Source organism: Budorcas taxicolor, chromosome 11, assembly GCF_023091745.1.
Source record: "Budorcas taxicolor isolate Tak-1 chromosome 11, Takin1.1, whole genome shotgun sequence".
In the NCBI taxonomy this organism is placed as follows: domain Eukaryota; kingdom Metazoa; phylum Chordata; class Mammalia; order Artiodactyla; family Bovidae; genus Budorcas; species Budorcas taxicolor.
The window spans coordinates 132,688,515-132,706,015 of NC_068920.1; the positions used below are offsets into that span (position 1 = coordinate 132,688,515).

Here is a 17,501-nt window from a genome sequence, read left to right on the forward strand (position 1 = left end):
TGTGTGTGTGTGTGTGTGTAAATCAGTTCTTTTTTTTCTTTTTTTGGCCACACTGCACAGCCTATGAGATCTTAGTTCCCCCACCAAGTATCAAACCTGCCCCCCCAGCATTGGAAGCATAGAGTCTTAACCACTGGGAAGTCTCAGCTCTTTCTTTTTCTATAATTAAAAAAGAACATGCCTAAAGTTAGAAAATATGTTTATCAAACAGCACAGAGAACAATTCAGACTCCTAATCTCATTTTCAAGAGGCAACAATTATTTCTAACTTTCTAATGTATTCTTCCAGAAGTATTCCAAGTATAAAATGCACAAGTATCTAATATGGATTCCTTTTTTTACCTAAAGGAGAGCATAACATACAGTTTAAATTTCACCATATATATCATGGTTTACTCCAAATAGAGCTACTTTACTTTTTTCCTCATAACGATGTTCTATTTTGAAATGCCATAACTTACCTAACCTATCCTTTTTGGGCATTTGGGTTGTTTAACTCATTTGCTATCACAAACAGCTCTGCCTTGAACATCCTTGTTGTTGTTCAGCTGCTAAGTTGTGTCCAACTCTTTCTGACCCCATGGACTGCAGCATGCCAGGCTTCCCTGTCCATCACTAACTCCTGGAGTTTGTTCAAACTCATGTCCATTGAGTCAATGATGCCATCCAACCATCTCATCCTCTGTCGTCCCCTTCTCCTCCTGTCTTCAATCTTTCCCAGCATCAGGGTATTTTCTAATGAGTCAGCTCTTTCTATCAGGTGTCCAAAATATTGGAGCTTCAGCTTCAGCATCAGTCCTTCCAATGAATATTCAGGATTAATTTCCTTTAGGATTGACTAGTTTGATCTCCATCCTTATACACATATTTTTGTACAAGTACATTTTTGTTAACACTTAAGATAACCAACGTCTCACCTTTTGATAGTTAGTGGGTGAAAAAGAATATTCTATTTCAATTTGCATGTCTTATATCTTAAGTTGGGTGTTTGTATATGTTTATCAAACTATTGATATTTCCTTGATTTTTGTGCCCATTTTCTTACTGATGTGTAAGATAAAAATTTTTTATGTTAAGATTAGCTCTTGATCTTCTCTAGTGGTCCAGCGGTTAAGAATCCTCCTGCCAACACAGGGGACATGGGTTCGATCCCTGGTCTGAAAAGATTCCGCATGTCATGGGGAGGGGGCAACTAAGCCAGCGCACCACAATGAAGAGTAGTCCCTACTTGCTGCAGCTACTAGAAGCCTGCTCGCAACAGTGAAGACCTAGTGCAGCTGAAAATAAATAAGTAAATAGACAACATTTTTAAAAGATTAGCCTTACAGTCATAGTCTTACAAATATGTTATCTTTTGCCTTTTTATCCCAACAGTCTTTTCATCTCAAATTTAAAACTTTGTATACTTTCTAATTTACTATTTCCTCTCTGGCTTCTGGGTTTTGTGTCACACTTAGAAAAGCCTTCCTCACTATGAAATTATTTTATGAAACTCCTCAATAATTTCTCCAGGTATCTTCCCAGATTCTTTGTTACATTTAAAAGTCCAGTCTATCTAGAAATTATTTCAGCATAGCCATCGGCTCTGATGTTTGTCTTTTCTAATCTTGCCTTTTTGATCAATGACCCAGCTTCCTGGGAGCTGCAGAAAAATCCAGATTTTCCAGACCCTTGGAGATGTGATGGAACCTGGCTGATGGACACATGGCTGGTGTTGTAACCTAGAGCCCCCAGCTCCTCTCCTGCTCACTGAGTCCTGGGCCCAGATTCCAGCAGGGAACCTGGGCAGACCACTCTCACTGGAGCCTGTGAGCTCCAGGGGGCCCCACAGTGACCTGGCTGCCCATTTGACTGTAGCATGGGCTGTAACACTTCCTCTGTAAACTCAGCCTGGCTCCCTTCCTCTCTTCTCTCCCATTCCATCTGTGCACAGCCCTGCCAGCTCTCCTCTGAGGACATTTGCATCGTGCGGCAGCAGGTGGGCTCTTGAGGACAGCTTCACTGAGCCATGGTCTGCTCAGCTGCCCCTGTGCTGCTCCTGGCCATGACTCTCCCTCTGGTGGAGCCACCAGCTGCCCAAGCATCCCAGTCTGTGAGTAAGCCTGGATGAGAACCATGAAAAGGTCTGCAGAGATGACAGTAGGGGCCTCTGGGTGTGAGAGGCAGCACGGTGTAGGATGAATGGATGGGTGGATGGGAGAGGGCTGGAGGGAGAGGAAGTCATGCTTTTTAAAAAAAAATTTATTTATTTGCCTGAGCCGGCAAATCTTAGTTGCGGCATGTGGGATCCAGTTCCCTGACCAAGGATTGAACCCAGGTTCCCAGAACTGGGAGCACACAGTCTTAACTACTGGACCACCAGGGAAGCCCCTGTAACATATTTTTTTAAAGAGGATGGCTTTTTTTTTATGAGAGTTCAGCCTAATTTTTCAGAGTGTGAGGATAGCTTTTGTTTCTTTATTTGAATTCCTGTGAACACCACTGATGCCTGCTGCACTTTAGGTAAAGGCTCTTTCAGTCAAGCTTGCCACTTAAAAATGAAAATAAAAGCTGGCCAAATTTGGGAGCCATTGGCATAGAGGAGGAGAGAATCTGAGGAAAGTCAGCAGTGTCTAGTCTGGCACTTTATGATTGGTGTGCTCTCCCAGGTGGATATCTATCTGTCTCTAGCCACATACTCATCTAGAGCATATCTGTTTCTAGACTGACCTCCTCACACACATGCATTTTTCAGAGAGGAAGGTGTGGGTGAGGAAATATTTACACACACCAGAGACCTAGGTAATGCTTCTGCTCACCCTCATGGCAATTGCTATGGAGGGAATAATCCCCAAGCTTCCCTGATAGCTCAGTTGGTAAAGAATCCGCCTGCAATGCAGGAGACCCCGGTTCAATTCCTGGGTATGGAAGATCCTCTGGAGAAGGAATAGGCTACCCACTCCACCCCAATATTCTTGGGCTTCCCTGGTGGCTCAGCTGATAAAGAATCCGCCTGCAATGCGGGAGACCTGGGTTCAATCCCTGGGTTGGGAAGATCCCCTGGAGGAGGGCACAGCAACCCACTCCAGTATTCTTGCCTGGAGAATCCTCATGGACAAAGGAGCCTGAAGGGCTATAGTCCATGGGGTCACAAAAAGTCGTGGAGGGACTTAGTGCACACACACAGACTCACAGACCCAGGGATAGGTACATTCAGGAAGGAATTAAGCAAAGCTTGTTGACTCTCCAGGGTGTGCCTGGTTCCTGGGTTCAGGCAGGCCTTGCTGGCCTGGGAGGGATCCCTGGGGCTGCAGTCAGGCACCTCCTACCAGAAGCTGGCTTTCCCCTCCTGCTCTGCTCGCTTGACTCCAGTCAACAAGAGGAGCTCCGAGAGACCACATCACAGCAGATTAGCCAGGCTGCTCCCCCAGCGGCTTAGAGAAGAAGGTGTCCCCAGAGAAAGGCAGGGTTCAGCTCTCCCCAGAGTCTTCCTGTGCTCTGTTCCAGGGACAGAGGCAGGCTCGAGGGGGATCAGGGCCACAGCTGGACCCCGAAAGTGGAGCAGGTGGTGAGTGGATGAATGGGAGGGTGGGGAGCAGGGAACGAGGCAGAAAGAAAGGTCTGGGAGAGGCACCACTGAGGGGGAGGGCAGGGAGGGTCAGAGAGAGACGGGGTCTGGCACTGGTCACAGGCGTCAAGGCCGCTCTCTAGCTGTGAGGTCTTGACAAAACCTTTTCCTCCTGGAGAGTCTGTGTAAGGGGGGGTGTTGGGAGGGCGACATGAAGCGGCATGTGTGATGGGTGAGTGGAGACCATCTTCCTGGGTTCTGTCTGCATGGACCCGTCTGCATGGGCTGTGGGAGGAGGAAGATGTGATGTCTTCGGGTTCCTGGAGGGGACAGCTAGTGTCGGGTCCACAGCAGCTGCTCCTTTCCGTCCAGCTCTCCCCTCTCCTGCAGAACTGGTCCTGATCTCCGTCTACGTACAGCTGGACTTCTCCGATGAGCCCTGGCCGGCGGCACTCTCTCAGCCACTGACTGTCCCGGCTGCCTCGGCTTCCTCGGCCCCAGTGACTCTCACTGGCCTCAACCTCACAACAGGTGGGGAAGAACCTCTCCTGACCCCCGGCCTTTCAGTGGCTCTTAGCTGCTCAGGTGCTCGGGGGTGCTCGGGGTGTGAGAGCCCATCCCTCCCACAGTGCCCTGGTCTGAGATACTGCGGGGAGCCCCTCCCTATTTCTTGGAGGGTCTACATGCCCAGCTTCTTCCCCACCTCCCATCAGACAGACCTTCCCTTCCTGCTCCATGTCCCCATCTTCTAAACTTTGGCAGAGGCCCAAGGGGCAGATGATGCTGAGGCGGGGCTTCTCTGCTCCCACTTCGGATGCCTTTGCCCAGCACACTCTGCTGCTTTGAACCCTGGCTGGGAAAGCAGTGACTTTGGATTATCTGGATTGTCTGATTGTTTCTGGATTGCTCCAGAAACCCAGCCTAGGGCCTCGCAGACAGCAGGCATCGGGCTTTCCCGGACACCCTGCTCACTTCTCATTTCCCTTGCTTCTGTCACAGAGTGCAATGTCACCCACAACGGGTGCAGCTACTGTGCTTGCCTCTCTGGGTACCAGTGGAACGCCAGCATCTGCAGCCATCACCAGCCCTGTCAAACTCCCATCAAACACCGGCCGTGTGGCTGTCTTGTCCTGAACCCTACTGAAGCCGGGTACTGCCAGCTGCTGCCACCTGGTGAGGAGGGCTGGGAACTTGGAAACCAATAGCCCCGAGTGAACAAAACCCTCTCTGTGTTTTTTCCTCTCTGACGGCTGTATCTCTGCCAGCTGGTCCAAGACCAGCGGCTCCTCTGGGTGAGAGAAAAATGCCAGGTATCACAGCAGATCACAGGCCCCGCGCCTGGGACAGGAATAGTGAGACCAACAACAGGGCTCTGGAGACAGGTGGACAAGGAAAGTTTCCTTTCTGGTGGAGGGGGAAGTCCTAGGTCAAAAAGCTTCCCTGTGTGGTTCCTACTGACAGATAGGGTCTTCCAGGCTAGACTGCAGCAGCCACATTCCTACAGGGACAAAACAGGACAATTAGTGTTGGGTGGGGAAGGAATGAGGAGAGATGGGCTTCAGAAAATGGGGGAGGAGGGCGAGGCTCCAGGGCCACGAGCTCCTGTTCCGGGGGTTCTGTCTCCTGCCTCCTGCAGTCCCCGCGACCCAGAGCCTTGACTCCTGGCTGCAAATGCCTGGCAACACCCTGAACCTGACCCTCCTCATGAACCAGGAGACCACCGACCTGAACTGGTTCCTGTGGCCCCCAGGAAGCCCCAGCCCCGTCCTCCTGCAGGCAGGGACCTGTGTGTCCTTGACCTCCAGCCGGGGCCGGACTGTCCTCAGCATCACCAACATCTCCCATAGATGGGCAGGTAGCCCGTCTGTCGCTCCCTCCTCCTCTCCTGCCTTCTCGCTCCTCCCCTTCTTTCTTCCCTCCTCTTCCTCGGCTCCCCTCCGACTCCTCCTCCCCCCTCTCTTCTCCTTCCTTCTTGTCTTTCCTCCTCTTCATTTTCCTTCTGTCCATTTATTCATTCTGGGGAAACGAAGGCTAAGAGGCCCATGGATGTGAAGAATTTTGATGAGAAAACACCAAAAGTGTGGTCTCAACTTCACCTGAGGACAGATGTGGGCTTTTCTTCGTGATGCCGAGATGGCAGCAGGTGGTGCAGGCAGAGCATCTCCTGGAGACAGGGAGGTTCATCTTAGGATGCATGGCAACGGGCTCGTGACAAAGCGTCAGGATCTCCTCTTCCTCCCAGCAGTCCTTGAGAAAGAGATCTTTCCTGCTGGGGTCTAGCTCAGGCTGGATCAAGAGGGCAGACCTAGGGAGTGGCTGGGGAGGCAGGAGGGACTCTGCAGTACAGGTGGGGGCTGAGCAGCTGGGAGGTGCAGCAGGCGTGTGTCTGCAGGTGAGTACATATGCCGCTTCGAGGCCCAGGGATTCAGGTGGGAGCTGCACCAGGTGGTGAGGGTGCCCCTGCAGGCAACAGATGTGACTGGGCTCCCAGACCAGCTCTCTGTCTCCTGTGCTGCCTCCCCCGGCTTCCAGCTGAGCTGCTGCACCCCCAGCGCACATCTGGGCTACACGGCTTCCTGGAGCCCCAGAGAGGGCGGCCAAGGTATGGAAAGGGGCCGACTGTCTCGGGGGTCCAGGGAGAAGGGGCAGCTAGTTGTCTCCAGGCAGCTGGGGCTTCAGCTCCCAGGAAACAGGCTGCAGTTCAACCTGGGAGTTCCAGGTCCAATACTGGAACTCCAAAACAATACTGTTTTGACCCCAGGTCTGTTCAACAATAACCACATGTGTGTAGACAACTTTCACATCATGCTGTCATCCACATGATCTCCTAGAACCCACCCAATGCTACTGTGCAAGCTTCCTCTGATGATGGTCCCACTTTACAAATAAGTCCACTGCGGCTTCGGAGCCTGGAGCTTATAAGACGCCCCCGACATACCACCAAGTTCTCCCGGCCCCAAATCTCAGCTCAGCCTGCAGTAGTCTGCTGCCCACATACCACTCAGCTTTTCTCCACTGTTTCATCTGCTTCTGAAATTGCTAGGAAGACCCCAAGGGGTCTAGGCATATCCCTGGTCCAGAGACCATTCCCTTCTCATGTTCCCCTCAGCCTCTGTATTCAACACGCCAGACTCCCAGTGCTTCATGCTGGCTGTTCAGCACTGCCCTACAGCCAACACCACATACATTTGTGAGCTGCAGAGCCCGGGTATGAGCCCTTTCAGGGTCACCGTCTCTGTCACCGTCATCCAGGGTACGTGGGGCCTGGGATCCGGCCGGCCATCCTCTCACTGCCCACCCTGGAAGTTCCCCCTGGGTGTCTCCCTGAGCTGGGCAACACAACCAGACTCCAAAGCCTGCAGGGGTTTCTGCTCAAGGAAAGGCTTGGGCTTGAATGCACTGCTAAGCCCTCCCTGATGTCATTTTCAGATGGACACACCACCTGCCCTGAGGACTCCTCAACTGTTGCCTGGAACGTCACCAAGGCTGGCCATGTGGCACAGGCCCCGTGTCCCAGGGACAGGACGGGCACGGTAAAGAGGCCCTGTGGGCCTGATGGGGTCTGGGGACCCATCCACAGCAACTGCACAGACACGGGGCTCTTGGCTCTGCTCCTCAGAGCCCAGGTAAAGCTTCTGACCCTGCTGCCCATGTGTCCCATCCTCCATGATCTATCCCTTCCTCACTCAGGACCCAGCTTTAGAGTCCTTTCCCCCTGAGGCCCAGCAGGAAGGTTATTCAGCTTCTCTGAACTGGAGCCCTAGCAGAGCCAGGAAGTAGGTGTTGAGACCCTACTACCCAGTGTCGGTGTAGTCCCAAACCTTCATGCCCTCAGGTATCTGCTCCACAAACCCTGGTGTGAATTCTTCCCACATGGCTTGTTCCCCTCTCTGCTTCCTGCTCCCTGGGATGGGGTGTGGGGAGAAAGAAAGGAGGTGCTGGGCCAGGAAGGAGGTGGCCCCTCCTTCCTGACGGCTCACCCACTCCCCTCCTGCTGTCTTATCTGTCTCAAGCTGCTACAGGCAGGCCAGGGCTGGCCTGAGGAAGAGGTGTCACAGATCCTGGCTCAGCTGCAGGAGCAGGTAGAGGCAGTGACCTCCCCCTCTGACTTACTGGCCCTGGTGGGCACCATGACAGTCCTGGCCAAGGTCGTGGCAGACACCGGAACACAGCTCAACTGCAGCGCCCTGGAGGTGAGATCTCTGAATCACAGCAGGGGCTAGCTGGGTAGTATGGGCAGGAAGCTTTTTCCCCAGGCATTTCTGTCCCTCTGACATCACCATGGGCTGTCAGATGGCAGACCTTTCTAGAGTCCAAGTGTCTGCTCTCCTGGTCCCTTTCTCCTCCTGCATATGCCAAGGCCATGGAGTGTGGAGAAGGCCCGATGCTGGGAACACATGGGAGGCTGGGAAAAACAGGAAGGGGTGTGGAAACAGTTCAGAGGTGTTCGTGTGTATGCAGATATGTAGACTTGATCTGAATCCCCCCAGGCCCACATACAAGGTACCTGCATGAAGATACTCAAACGCACTTGGCTTTGTGGGACCCACCTAAACCAGCTCTCAGAATAGGCACCAGGTGGTGACCCGTAAGCTGCAGCCAAAGGAATAATCAGGGACAATGACCCGGCACACCTTCATGTCTGGAACATGCATCACCTGTGGCTGCAGACATGCAGGCAGTCCTCTACTTCAGAGCATGTGCCCTCTACCACTGGGCACCACTCCTAGCTTTACAGACCTGGGGGGGCCCCCTTAGGACATTAGAGGCCCCAAGGGATGGAAGGGGGAGGGGGGGTGTCATACAGAGGGGTGGGGTGTTCCTCAGGAGCCACATATTGAAGGCACCCCAGCAGTTGGCTGAACAACCCCCCACCCTTCCCGATTAGAAAGGCTCTCACAGGCCTGTCTTCCTCTCCCTCTTTCTCCCCATCCTTGGGTCCTGAGCTAGACTTGGAAGGATGGGTTTGGGTCTGTGGTTCCCAGCGCCCCAGCTCAATGCTGTGGGCTCTGGCAGCCAAGCCTCATCTCTCTATTGGGTGCTGCAGGCTGTCCTGAAAACCACAGACAAGGTCCTTGGCATGAATTCCAGCTCTCTGTGGACCCTAGCCCTGAGGCGGATGCCCTCGGTGGGCTCCAGTCTCCTGCTGGCAGTGGAGACCCTGGCACACAGCCTGTGCCCACAGGACCAGCCCTTCTCCTTCGTCTTGCCCAACGTACAGCTGCAGAGCCAGCTCCTCGAGCCCACATTTCCAGCTAACTACAGAGTCTCCTTCCCTACTCAACCCCCGCTGCAGGCATGGATTCCCAGGCATTCATTGGTGCCCCTGCACCATAATGGAACCAACGTCAGTATTACTAGCCTGGTGCTGCAGGAACTGGACCACCTTCTGCCCTCAAACTACGGGCAAGGGCTGGGGGACTCCCTCTATGCCACTCCTGGTCTGGTCCTCGCCATCTCCATCATGGCAGGTGGCCAGGTCTTCAAGGAGGGAGAGGTCATCATGGACTTTGGGGACATAGATGGCACTCCCCATTGTGTCTTCTGGGACCATGATCTCTTCCAGGGTAAGGGAGGCTGGTCTGATGCAGGGTGCCAGGTACAGGCAACCAGTGCCAGCCCCACCACTCAGTGTATCTGCCGGCACCTCACTGCCTTCTCCATCCTCATGTCTGGACACACGGTTCCAAACAACCCCACCCTGGAACTGCTGAGTCAAGTGGGCTTGGGAGCCTCCATTCTAGCACTGCTCCTGTGCCTGGGCGTGTACAGGCTGGTGTGGAGGTTTGTGGTGCGGAACAAGGTCGCCTACCTACGCCACTCGGCCCTGCTCAACATGGTCCTCTGCCTGCTGGCCGCAAATGCCTGCTTCCTAGGAGCTCCACTCCTCCCTGCGGGGCCTCACAGTCCGCTCTGCCTGGCTGCTGCCTTCCTCTGTCATTTCCTCTACCTGGCCACCTTCTTCTGGATGCTGGCTCAGGCCCTGATGTTGGCCCACCAGCTTCTCTTTGTCTTCCATCAGCTGTCCAAGCTCCGAGTACTCTCCCTGATGGTGCTCCTTGGCTACCTGTGCCCGATGGGTTTAGCAGGTATCACCCTAGGCCTCTACTTACCCCGAGGGCAATACCTGAGCAAGGGGGCATGCTGGCTGGACAAGAAAGGAGGAGCACTCTATACCTTCGTGGGTCCAGTGCTGGCCATCGTGGGCGTGAATGGGCTGGTACTCACCATGGCTGTGCTGAAGCTGCTGAGACCCTCGCTGTCAGAGGGACCCCAAGTGGAGAAGCGCCAAGCCCTCTTGGGGGTGATCAAAGCTCTGCTCATTCTTACACCTATCTTCGGCCTCACCTGGGGGCTGGGGCTGGCCACTCTGCTAGAGGAAGTCTCCATAGTCCCTCACTACCTCTTCACAGTTCTCAACGCCTCCCAGGTGGGTGACACGGTGGCAGCCATGCTCTTTGCCCTGTTAGACAGCCTAGGTCCCTGCCAGTCCCTTCTCAAGGAGGTATTACAGTGGAGCAGAAAAACACAGGTGCCGGAATTTTAAAAGGGGTAAGTCTGTATCCCAGTTCCTCCACGGACTGCTAGGTAACTTTAGACAGACTTCTTTGAGCTTTGGTTCTCTTATCTGTAAAATATCTGAAATTGCTATTGAAGTCAGGGAATTGCCAGTACCCTATCTTTTGATATTCATCTTCCTCGTAATAGTAAGAAAAACATCTGAAATTAAACATCAAGTGATGTTAATGCTCAGAACTGAGATGGGAAGCCTCAGGATGGGAATTAGGGGAAAGGACAGAGGTTGAAGGAAGAGGAAGGGCAATGAGTTGATTTCAGTTGATTCCTTCCTCCTTGACTAACAGATCCCCATATCCCTCTTTTCAGGGTGTCTTCATCTTACTGTTTGGTTGCCTCATGGACAAGAAGGTGAGTCTGCTCGTCTCCCCATGCCTGACTTGCACTGGAAGGCCGTGCATAACAGCATTCACCCCTCCTGCAGGTCCAAGAGGCTTTACGCAAACGCTTCTGCTGCAGCCACCCCCCCAGATCCACCATCTCCTTGGTGAGTTGCTGCCTTCAAGTTTACTTTGACCCCTGAAAGCAGGTCAGAAGTAGATGTTCCACAGCCTTTGGAGGAGACAGGTGCAGCTAGAATCCAAGAGAAGACTGGGGATTTAGGGCCAGCTCTCCAACGGCGGAGAAAGCAGCCCAGGCAGAGGACAGATTTAGGTTCCTGGGCTCCTGATTGTATCCTGGACTCCTGGTAACTCTGGATTGTCCCTTGTTCCCCCTCTGAAAATCTGCCTCCAGTTGGCATTTGAAAAGTAGGATAGGTATGCATGGGAGTCACTGCAGCTGGGAAGCAAAGTTCCTAGGATTTCTGCTGCCCAGGCAGGAAGGCAAGTGAAAAGGTAGAAATGGATACAATCCATCAGAGAGATGGCAATAATAATCACTCTGCAATTGGGCCTCTCCACCCCTTCAGGCTTCCCTGGTGGCTCAGATGGTAAAGCATCTGCCTGCAATGTGGGAGACCTGGGTTTGACCCCTGGGTTGGGAAGATCCCCTGGAGAAGGAAATGGCAACCCACTCCAGTACCTTTGCCTGGAAAATCCCATGGACAGAGGAAGCTGGTAGGCTACAGCCCACGGGACTGCAAAGGGTTGGACATGACTGAGTGACTTTACTTCACCCCTTCCTAGGCCACAAGTGAAACCTACATCTCACAAAACAGCAAAGGAAGAAGTAAAGATGCCAGGTGAAAATGAAGCATTCTTAGGGGCAGTGTGCATAGCATGTGGTGAGGCTGAGTGCACAAAGGGCTTTCCAGCAAAGCTCTAAAAGGAAAACTCCTCTTTGTATACCTGTCCCAACCCAATTGTAGAAAACAGACTTCTTCAAGTGGACATCTCTAGATAGGCTGAAGAAGGTGGAAGCCTCAGATGTAGATAGCATCTCCTATTGCTTTCCCAGAAAGGTGGAGGTGTCACCACCACCAACCCTTGACGCAGTTCACTCTGAAAATTCCTTTTCACACAATCAAAATTGTAATCATCCTGAAAAACCATTGTTTTGAAGGAACTGCTGTTGGTGGGCCTGGAGTGCAGAGGGGAGGGGGGCCTGCTGAGGCTTCAGGGAGAGCTCCTTGGTGGGGAAGACAGAAATTCTGAGTGACCCACAGGCAGAGCTGGTGTTCCTTCAGGGAGGCTGAAGGTATATCCTTGAATCCAGGGATGGGTCCTGGCCAATGACCTGAACCCTTTCCCCCTCCCAGAGCTCAGCCCGTGGGAAAGGTAGCCCTCTGTTTCCCATTAGTCACACTCGTTTCTCTTGTAGTCATCTGTCTCCACCCCTAAACTATCCAAGCAAGAAAAGCATGAAAAACTAGCAGAAGCTACCTAATGAATAAGCCTGCCTTTGCTGTAAAAATGATCACCAAAGTAATTACCAGCAAAACTATCTCAACCAGGTTTTTAACTCAGCAACAGTTTATGTTAGACATATTTGATAAAAATGGTTTTATCTGAACTATTCAGTGATTTCTTGTCTAATTATTTCTTCCCTATAATTACAAAGAAAGGATGGCTTAAAAAAAAAAAAAGGATGGCTTAATTGAAAGGAACGCCGATCTTCCAAACATTGGAGGCAAAGGACAGAATTTGGTTTCTTTTCAAAATATAGGAAAAAGTGAAGTTAATAGGTCTCTGTTTCTTTAAGCTTTATAAAACACATTACTATATGTAAGTTTCATACATATGTGTGTATATAGAAAGTCATTGATAGAAGACATTCTTAAGCAGGAGGTGGCAGCACTGGAATCAGTGGGGGCTTTGTTTGCCTTGCTGGTTTCCCTGACAGCAGAATCATGTCTCAAATTCCACTTTTATGTTATTAACATTTACAGTCTTAATTGTTTTAATTATAATTTTTTAAAATTCAAGTAATTTAGAAGCAGCAGATTCCTTTTCTGAGCATGCTTCTGAACATACATGTGTTCTCGTCTTCCTTCTCAGATGATTACACATACTCAAGGCACGCTCTGCTGCTAACAGCACACTTTAGAACGGATAAATGAAATGACATTAAGCCTTTGCTTACTTGGCTTTCATCATTAAAAAAAAAAAGTGGAATAAAAAGAATGCTCTGGAGGTAAATCCAAGAAGGCGAGATTTAGCAGCAATTGTATTTCTAATAAGAAGGCTTAAAGAAATAAGTAAACAAGTGCACAGATAAATGTGCAAAGGATGTGTACTCTGTTTACACCTTTTAAAAAGAGGCACTTGGTGAAACCAATTAGGATATATCCATCCCAAGGAATGCTATGTGGTCACTAAAAATGATGACACACAGCTACACCTACCAAAATGAAACAATATTTAGGCTACATATCTAAGTAATATAAAAGCGTTCCAGAACACTATACTAGGCAATTACGTTCCATATAAATATGTATGCATTAAAAAGAGATACCAAAATATAAAGAGTGGGTATCTCTACTTGATTCTTCATTTTCTTCTTCTACAGTATATTGTTTGAATTATTTTTTTATAATGAGCGTGTACTTTTATATTAGAAAAAAAGATTTTCAATAAGTTTTCCCGACCATTTTGCATATTTAAAAATAGAATCTTGACAAGCAAGGAAACACACAAAAAATACATCCTGGAATTTAAGTTTGTACAGAAGGATAGACTACATTAGGTGTTCCTGGGAAAGCTCTGAACTTTCTGTCTGGAGTTCTGCTTTGGGAATCAATCGATCACTGATATTCCTTTAAGTGTGAAAGGGAAAAGGGCTTCTAGTTGAGTATGATATTGAGTACAAACACTGCCAACATGTCTGGATGTTTCTTCTCTTTCACAATAATCTATTTTCAGAATAGTACTGTTTACTATTTTTGTCCTCCAGTCCCCCCATTCTCCCATTTCCTCTCAATCAATGATAACTCTTCTTTGAAGAAGCACAATATATAGGTTCAGAGTCCCCAGAAAACCACAGTGATACAGGCAGAGAGCCTCTGCGTCACCCATTAAACTCTGAGAAAGCCCAGAAGACCCTGATACCACCTTTTACTCCTCAAGAGAGACCAAAACTTGAGAGGCCTGAAGAAATTTACAAAACTGAGAAAGGACACAGGGAGGAGCCAGGCAGAGAATTAAAATTCTTCTTCTCTCAGGAAAGATGGAAGCAGAGACTGCTGGAAGCAAACAGCTGAGGGCAGGGGAGAGCCATGGGGAAAGGGTAGGGGAGCCAAACTTCCAAAGTCTGAATGAAAGAAAATAAGGGCAAATAAAGGCTCCACTCGCAATTGGTTATCAGGTAGAACAGAGAGTGTAATTAAAGTTTTACATGAAAAGACACTTTAAGTTGGGATCTTTACGAAGAATATAACCAGTTTCAGCTATTTAAGAACAAACATCAAGGAGACAACTGTAATCACCACAGCCAAGGATGGGATTTTGTAGCCATCATGCAAATGAAAGTAATGCAGGTGTCTCTTGTATGTATAAAATATTTTGAAATGGGACATAGCTTTAACCTACGTGCTCCTTTCCAATCCAGTTCCACTGCCCCCTACCTAGAGGTAACCTCCGTTCTGAATGTTTTCCCTTACCTTAAAAAAAAATTTTTTTTAAACTGTGATAAAATACACATAAAATTTATCACTTTAACCATTTTAAAATATACAGTTCAGTAACATTAAGTACATTCACATTGCTGTGCAACCAACCTTCAGAATTCTTTTCATTTTTCAAAACAGAAACTCTGTACCCACTAAACAACTCATCACCCATCCAAGCCCTGGCAACCACCATTCTACTGTCCTCAAGAATTTGTTCTGAATATTTAAATACCTGATACAAGTGGAATCATACAGTATTTGTCTTTTGTAACTGGCTTGTTTCACTTAGCATATCCTCAAGGTTTATCCATGCTGTAACATGTGACAGGATTGCCTTCCTTTTATTCATCCATTGGTCCATCAATGAACACAAGTTGTTTTCAAGTTTTAGTAATTGTGCATAATGCTGTTATGAACATGGGCGTATAAATATTTCTGAGACCCTGCTTTCAATTCTTTTGGATATATACTAGAAACTGCTAGGTCATATGATAATTGTACCTTTAACTTTTTGAGGAACTGCTATACTATTTTCCATTCTATCTGCACAATTTTAAATTCCCATCAGTAGTACGCAAAGGTTTCAATTTCTCCATATCCTCATCAACACTTGTTATTTTCAGGGCTTTTTTTTTTTTTTTTAAGTAGCCATTCATCTGGCTGTGAAGTCACAGTTTGATTTGCATTTCTCCAATGACTAGTGATGCAAAATATCTTTTCATGTGCTCATTGTTCACTGTGTATCTTCTTTAGAGAAATGCCTATTCAAATCATTTGCCAATTTTTAAACTGGGTTGTTTTTCTAGATGTTGAGTTGTAGTTCTTTATACACTCTGAATTAATAACCCTTATCAGATGTGATTTATATTTTCCCCCATTTCATAGGTTGTTTTCAACATGTCCTCTGATGTACCAATGTTTTTTTATGAACTCCAATTTTTTTTTCTTTCCTGTGCTTTTGGTGTCATATCCAAGAATCACTGCCAGACCCAGTATCATGTAGCTTTCCCTGTTTCTTTCTTAAGAGTTTTATCATTTTAGTTCTTATGTTTGTGTTTTTGATCTGTTTTGAGTTCATTTTGTATAGTGTAAGGCAGGGGTCCAACTTCATTATTTTGCATGTGTATATACAATTTTCCCAACACCATTTGTCGAAAATACTGTCCTTACCCCACTAAAGTCTTGGCACTCTTCTCAAAAATAATTTCACCATATATGTGTTCCTTTATCTGGGTTCCTTTTTAAACTCCAGATTTCATTCAAATTTCATCAGTTTATTAGTGTTCACCCAGGATACATTACCTTTAGTTGTCAGATCTCTGGTCTGTGACAGTTTTTCACAACCTTGATAGTTTTGCGTATTGGCAAGAATTTTGTAGAATGTCCCTCAATTTAGTCTGATGTTGTCTAAAGATTCAACTAGGTTATGCGTACTTGGAAAGAATACCACTAAGGAGAAGGGCCCTTTTGATTACATCATACCATCAGGTCTGTGATATCCACATGCCAGCACTATGATGATAACCCTGGGCTCTTAGTTAAGCTAGTGTCTGCCAGGTTTCTCCACTGTAAGGTTGCCTGGTTTTCCATCTTCAGACTTTATTTTTTGGAGTTGAGTCACTAAGTTCAGCCCACACTCACCTGGGGAAGGGCATGCTCCACCTGCTGGAGTATAGGGTCTACACATATTATTTGCAATTCTTCAATAAGACTTCTTTTTTTTCTTGTTTTGGAAAATATTTTCATCTCATATGTAAGCATCCTAGGAGTATACTTAGTTTCGCTTGTTTTTGAAATTTTGCTGTGGATGAACATTTGTTATTTAGAATATTTTGCTATTAAAGAGCAATGCTGCTATCATCACTCTTGTACATGTCTCCTGATAACTCGTGTGCAAGTTTCTTCAGGAAATATACCTAAGAGCGGACATGCTGGATTATAAGCCATGTGTCATATTCAAATGTACAAGATAATGCAAGACTGTTTTCTACAATGGTTGTAGCAATTTGCATTCTTACCAGCAGGTATAAAAAGTCCCTGTTGTCCACATTCTCACTAACGCTTAGTGTTCTCAGTCCTGTTCATTTTTGCCAGTCTAGTAGGCATAAACTAATACCTCATCATGATCTTAGTTTGGCTTTTCTTGACGACTAAGGAGCATATGAGCATCTTTTTTATGTTTATTCTCCATTTGTGTATTATTTTCTAAAAAAAAAACCTGTTAATATCTTTTGCCAGTTTTTACCATGCTATTTCTCTTCTTACTCATTTACAGGAATTCTGTATACATCCCAGATCCTTTGTAAAATATATCTATATCATACATATTTTGTAAGATATCTATCCTATGTATATGACAAAGATATAAAAGAGATATCTCTATCACGTGTATAATATACCTTTGTAAGATGTATATATATATATATGCACATTCTTTGTTAAGTTGTATCTGTATCTTCACCACATTTGTGGCTTGTCTTGCTACTCTATCATATAAAGAACAAACATACTTATTTCATCTTAAGCCAACTTATACATCTTCTCTTTTATGGTAACACTTTTACTGTCTTGTTTAAAAAAAAGTACCCATCCCAATAGCGGTATTTTTCCCTAAAATGAAAAAAGTTTTTTACCTTTTATATTTCACTTATCTAGCGTAAATACTTGTGATTTGTAAATACACTGATTTACAGTATTAAAAATTCACGTTGCTGCTGCTGCTGCTGCTGCTAAGTCGCTTCAGTCGTGTCCGACTCTGTGCGACCCCATAGACGGCAGCCCACCAGGTTTCTCCGTCCCCGGGATTCTCCAGGCAAGAACACTGGAGTGGGTTGCCATTTCCTTCTCCAATGCATGAAAGTGAAAAGTGAAAGTGAAGTTGCTCAGTTGTGTCCGACTCCTAGCGACCCCATGGACTGCAGCCCACCAGGCCCCTCCTTCCATGGGATTTTCCAGGCAAGAGTACTGGAGTGGGTTGCCATTGCCTTCTCCAAAATTCACATTATGTAGAATGAAATCATGGGGAAATGATGCTGGAATCCTCAAATAACCTTTTAAGAGGTTAGCACTTGCTCCCTTTCCCAAACTGTCCCTGAACTAGAGAATGATTCTGATTGCCAGTAACTTTCAAACATCTAAACGACATTCACATGAATGGTTGCAGCTGAGACTTTGCTTCAAGGTACGAGCATACATGTTATTCAATGCAGTTTGGTTGTCAAAAAACTGAGAGGATTTTTAGTATGTGGACCAAATTTTTAAAACTTCTTTACACCTGGCAAACAGAAACATCTCCAAACAGTAATAAAATAAATTTACTTCCAATGGGCA

General features: G+C 47.5%; 1 protein-coding gene across 1 annotated transcript; it reads left to right on the forward strand.

Annotated features, from left to right (window-relative positions):
- The first annotated feature begins 2,008 nt into the window (after positions 1–2,008).
- Positions 2,009–11,310, forward strand: ADGRF3 (adhesion G protein-coupled receptor F3). The gene is made up of 13 exons (XM_052649505.1): positions 2,009–2,092; positions 3,487–3,547; positions 3,938–4,078; positions 4,547–4,733; positions 5,164–5,402; positions 5,940–6,149; positions 6,657–6,800; positions 6,977–7,173; positions 7,561–7,740; positions 8,595–9,977; positions 10,433–10,474; positions 10,548–10,610; positions 11,251–11,310. The coding sequence occupies exons 1-13, from the start codon at positions 2,009–2,011 to the stop codon at positions 11,308–11,310; spliced, it is 2,991 nt and encodes a 996-aa protein (XP_052505465.1).
- Positions 11,311–17,501: the final 6,191 nt, after the last annotated feature.

Excerpts from the sequence above, each read along its gene's own strand:
- ADGRF3 (XM_052649505.1), top strand. The coding sequence starts at position 2,009 with ATGGTCTGCTCAGCTGCCCCTGTGCTGCTCCTGGCCATGACTCTCCCT. Across the intron at positions 3,548-3,937 it reads CCCCGAAAGTGGAGCAGGTG|AACTGGTCCTGATCTCCGTC; the intron begins GTGAGTGGATGA and ends CCTCTCCTGCAG. Across the intron at positions 7,174-7,560 it reads CTCTGCTCCTCAGAGCCCAG|CTGCTACAGGCAGGCCAGGG; the intron begins GTAAAGCTTCTG and ends ATCTGTCTCAAG.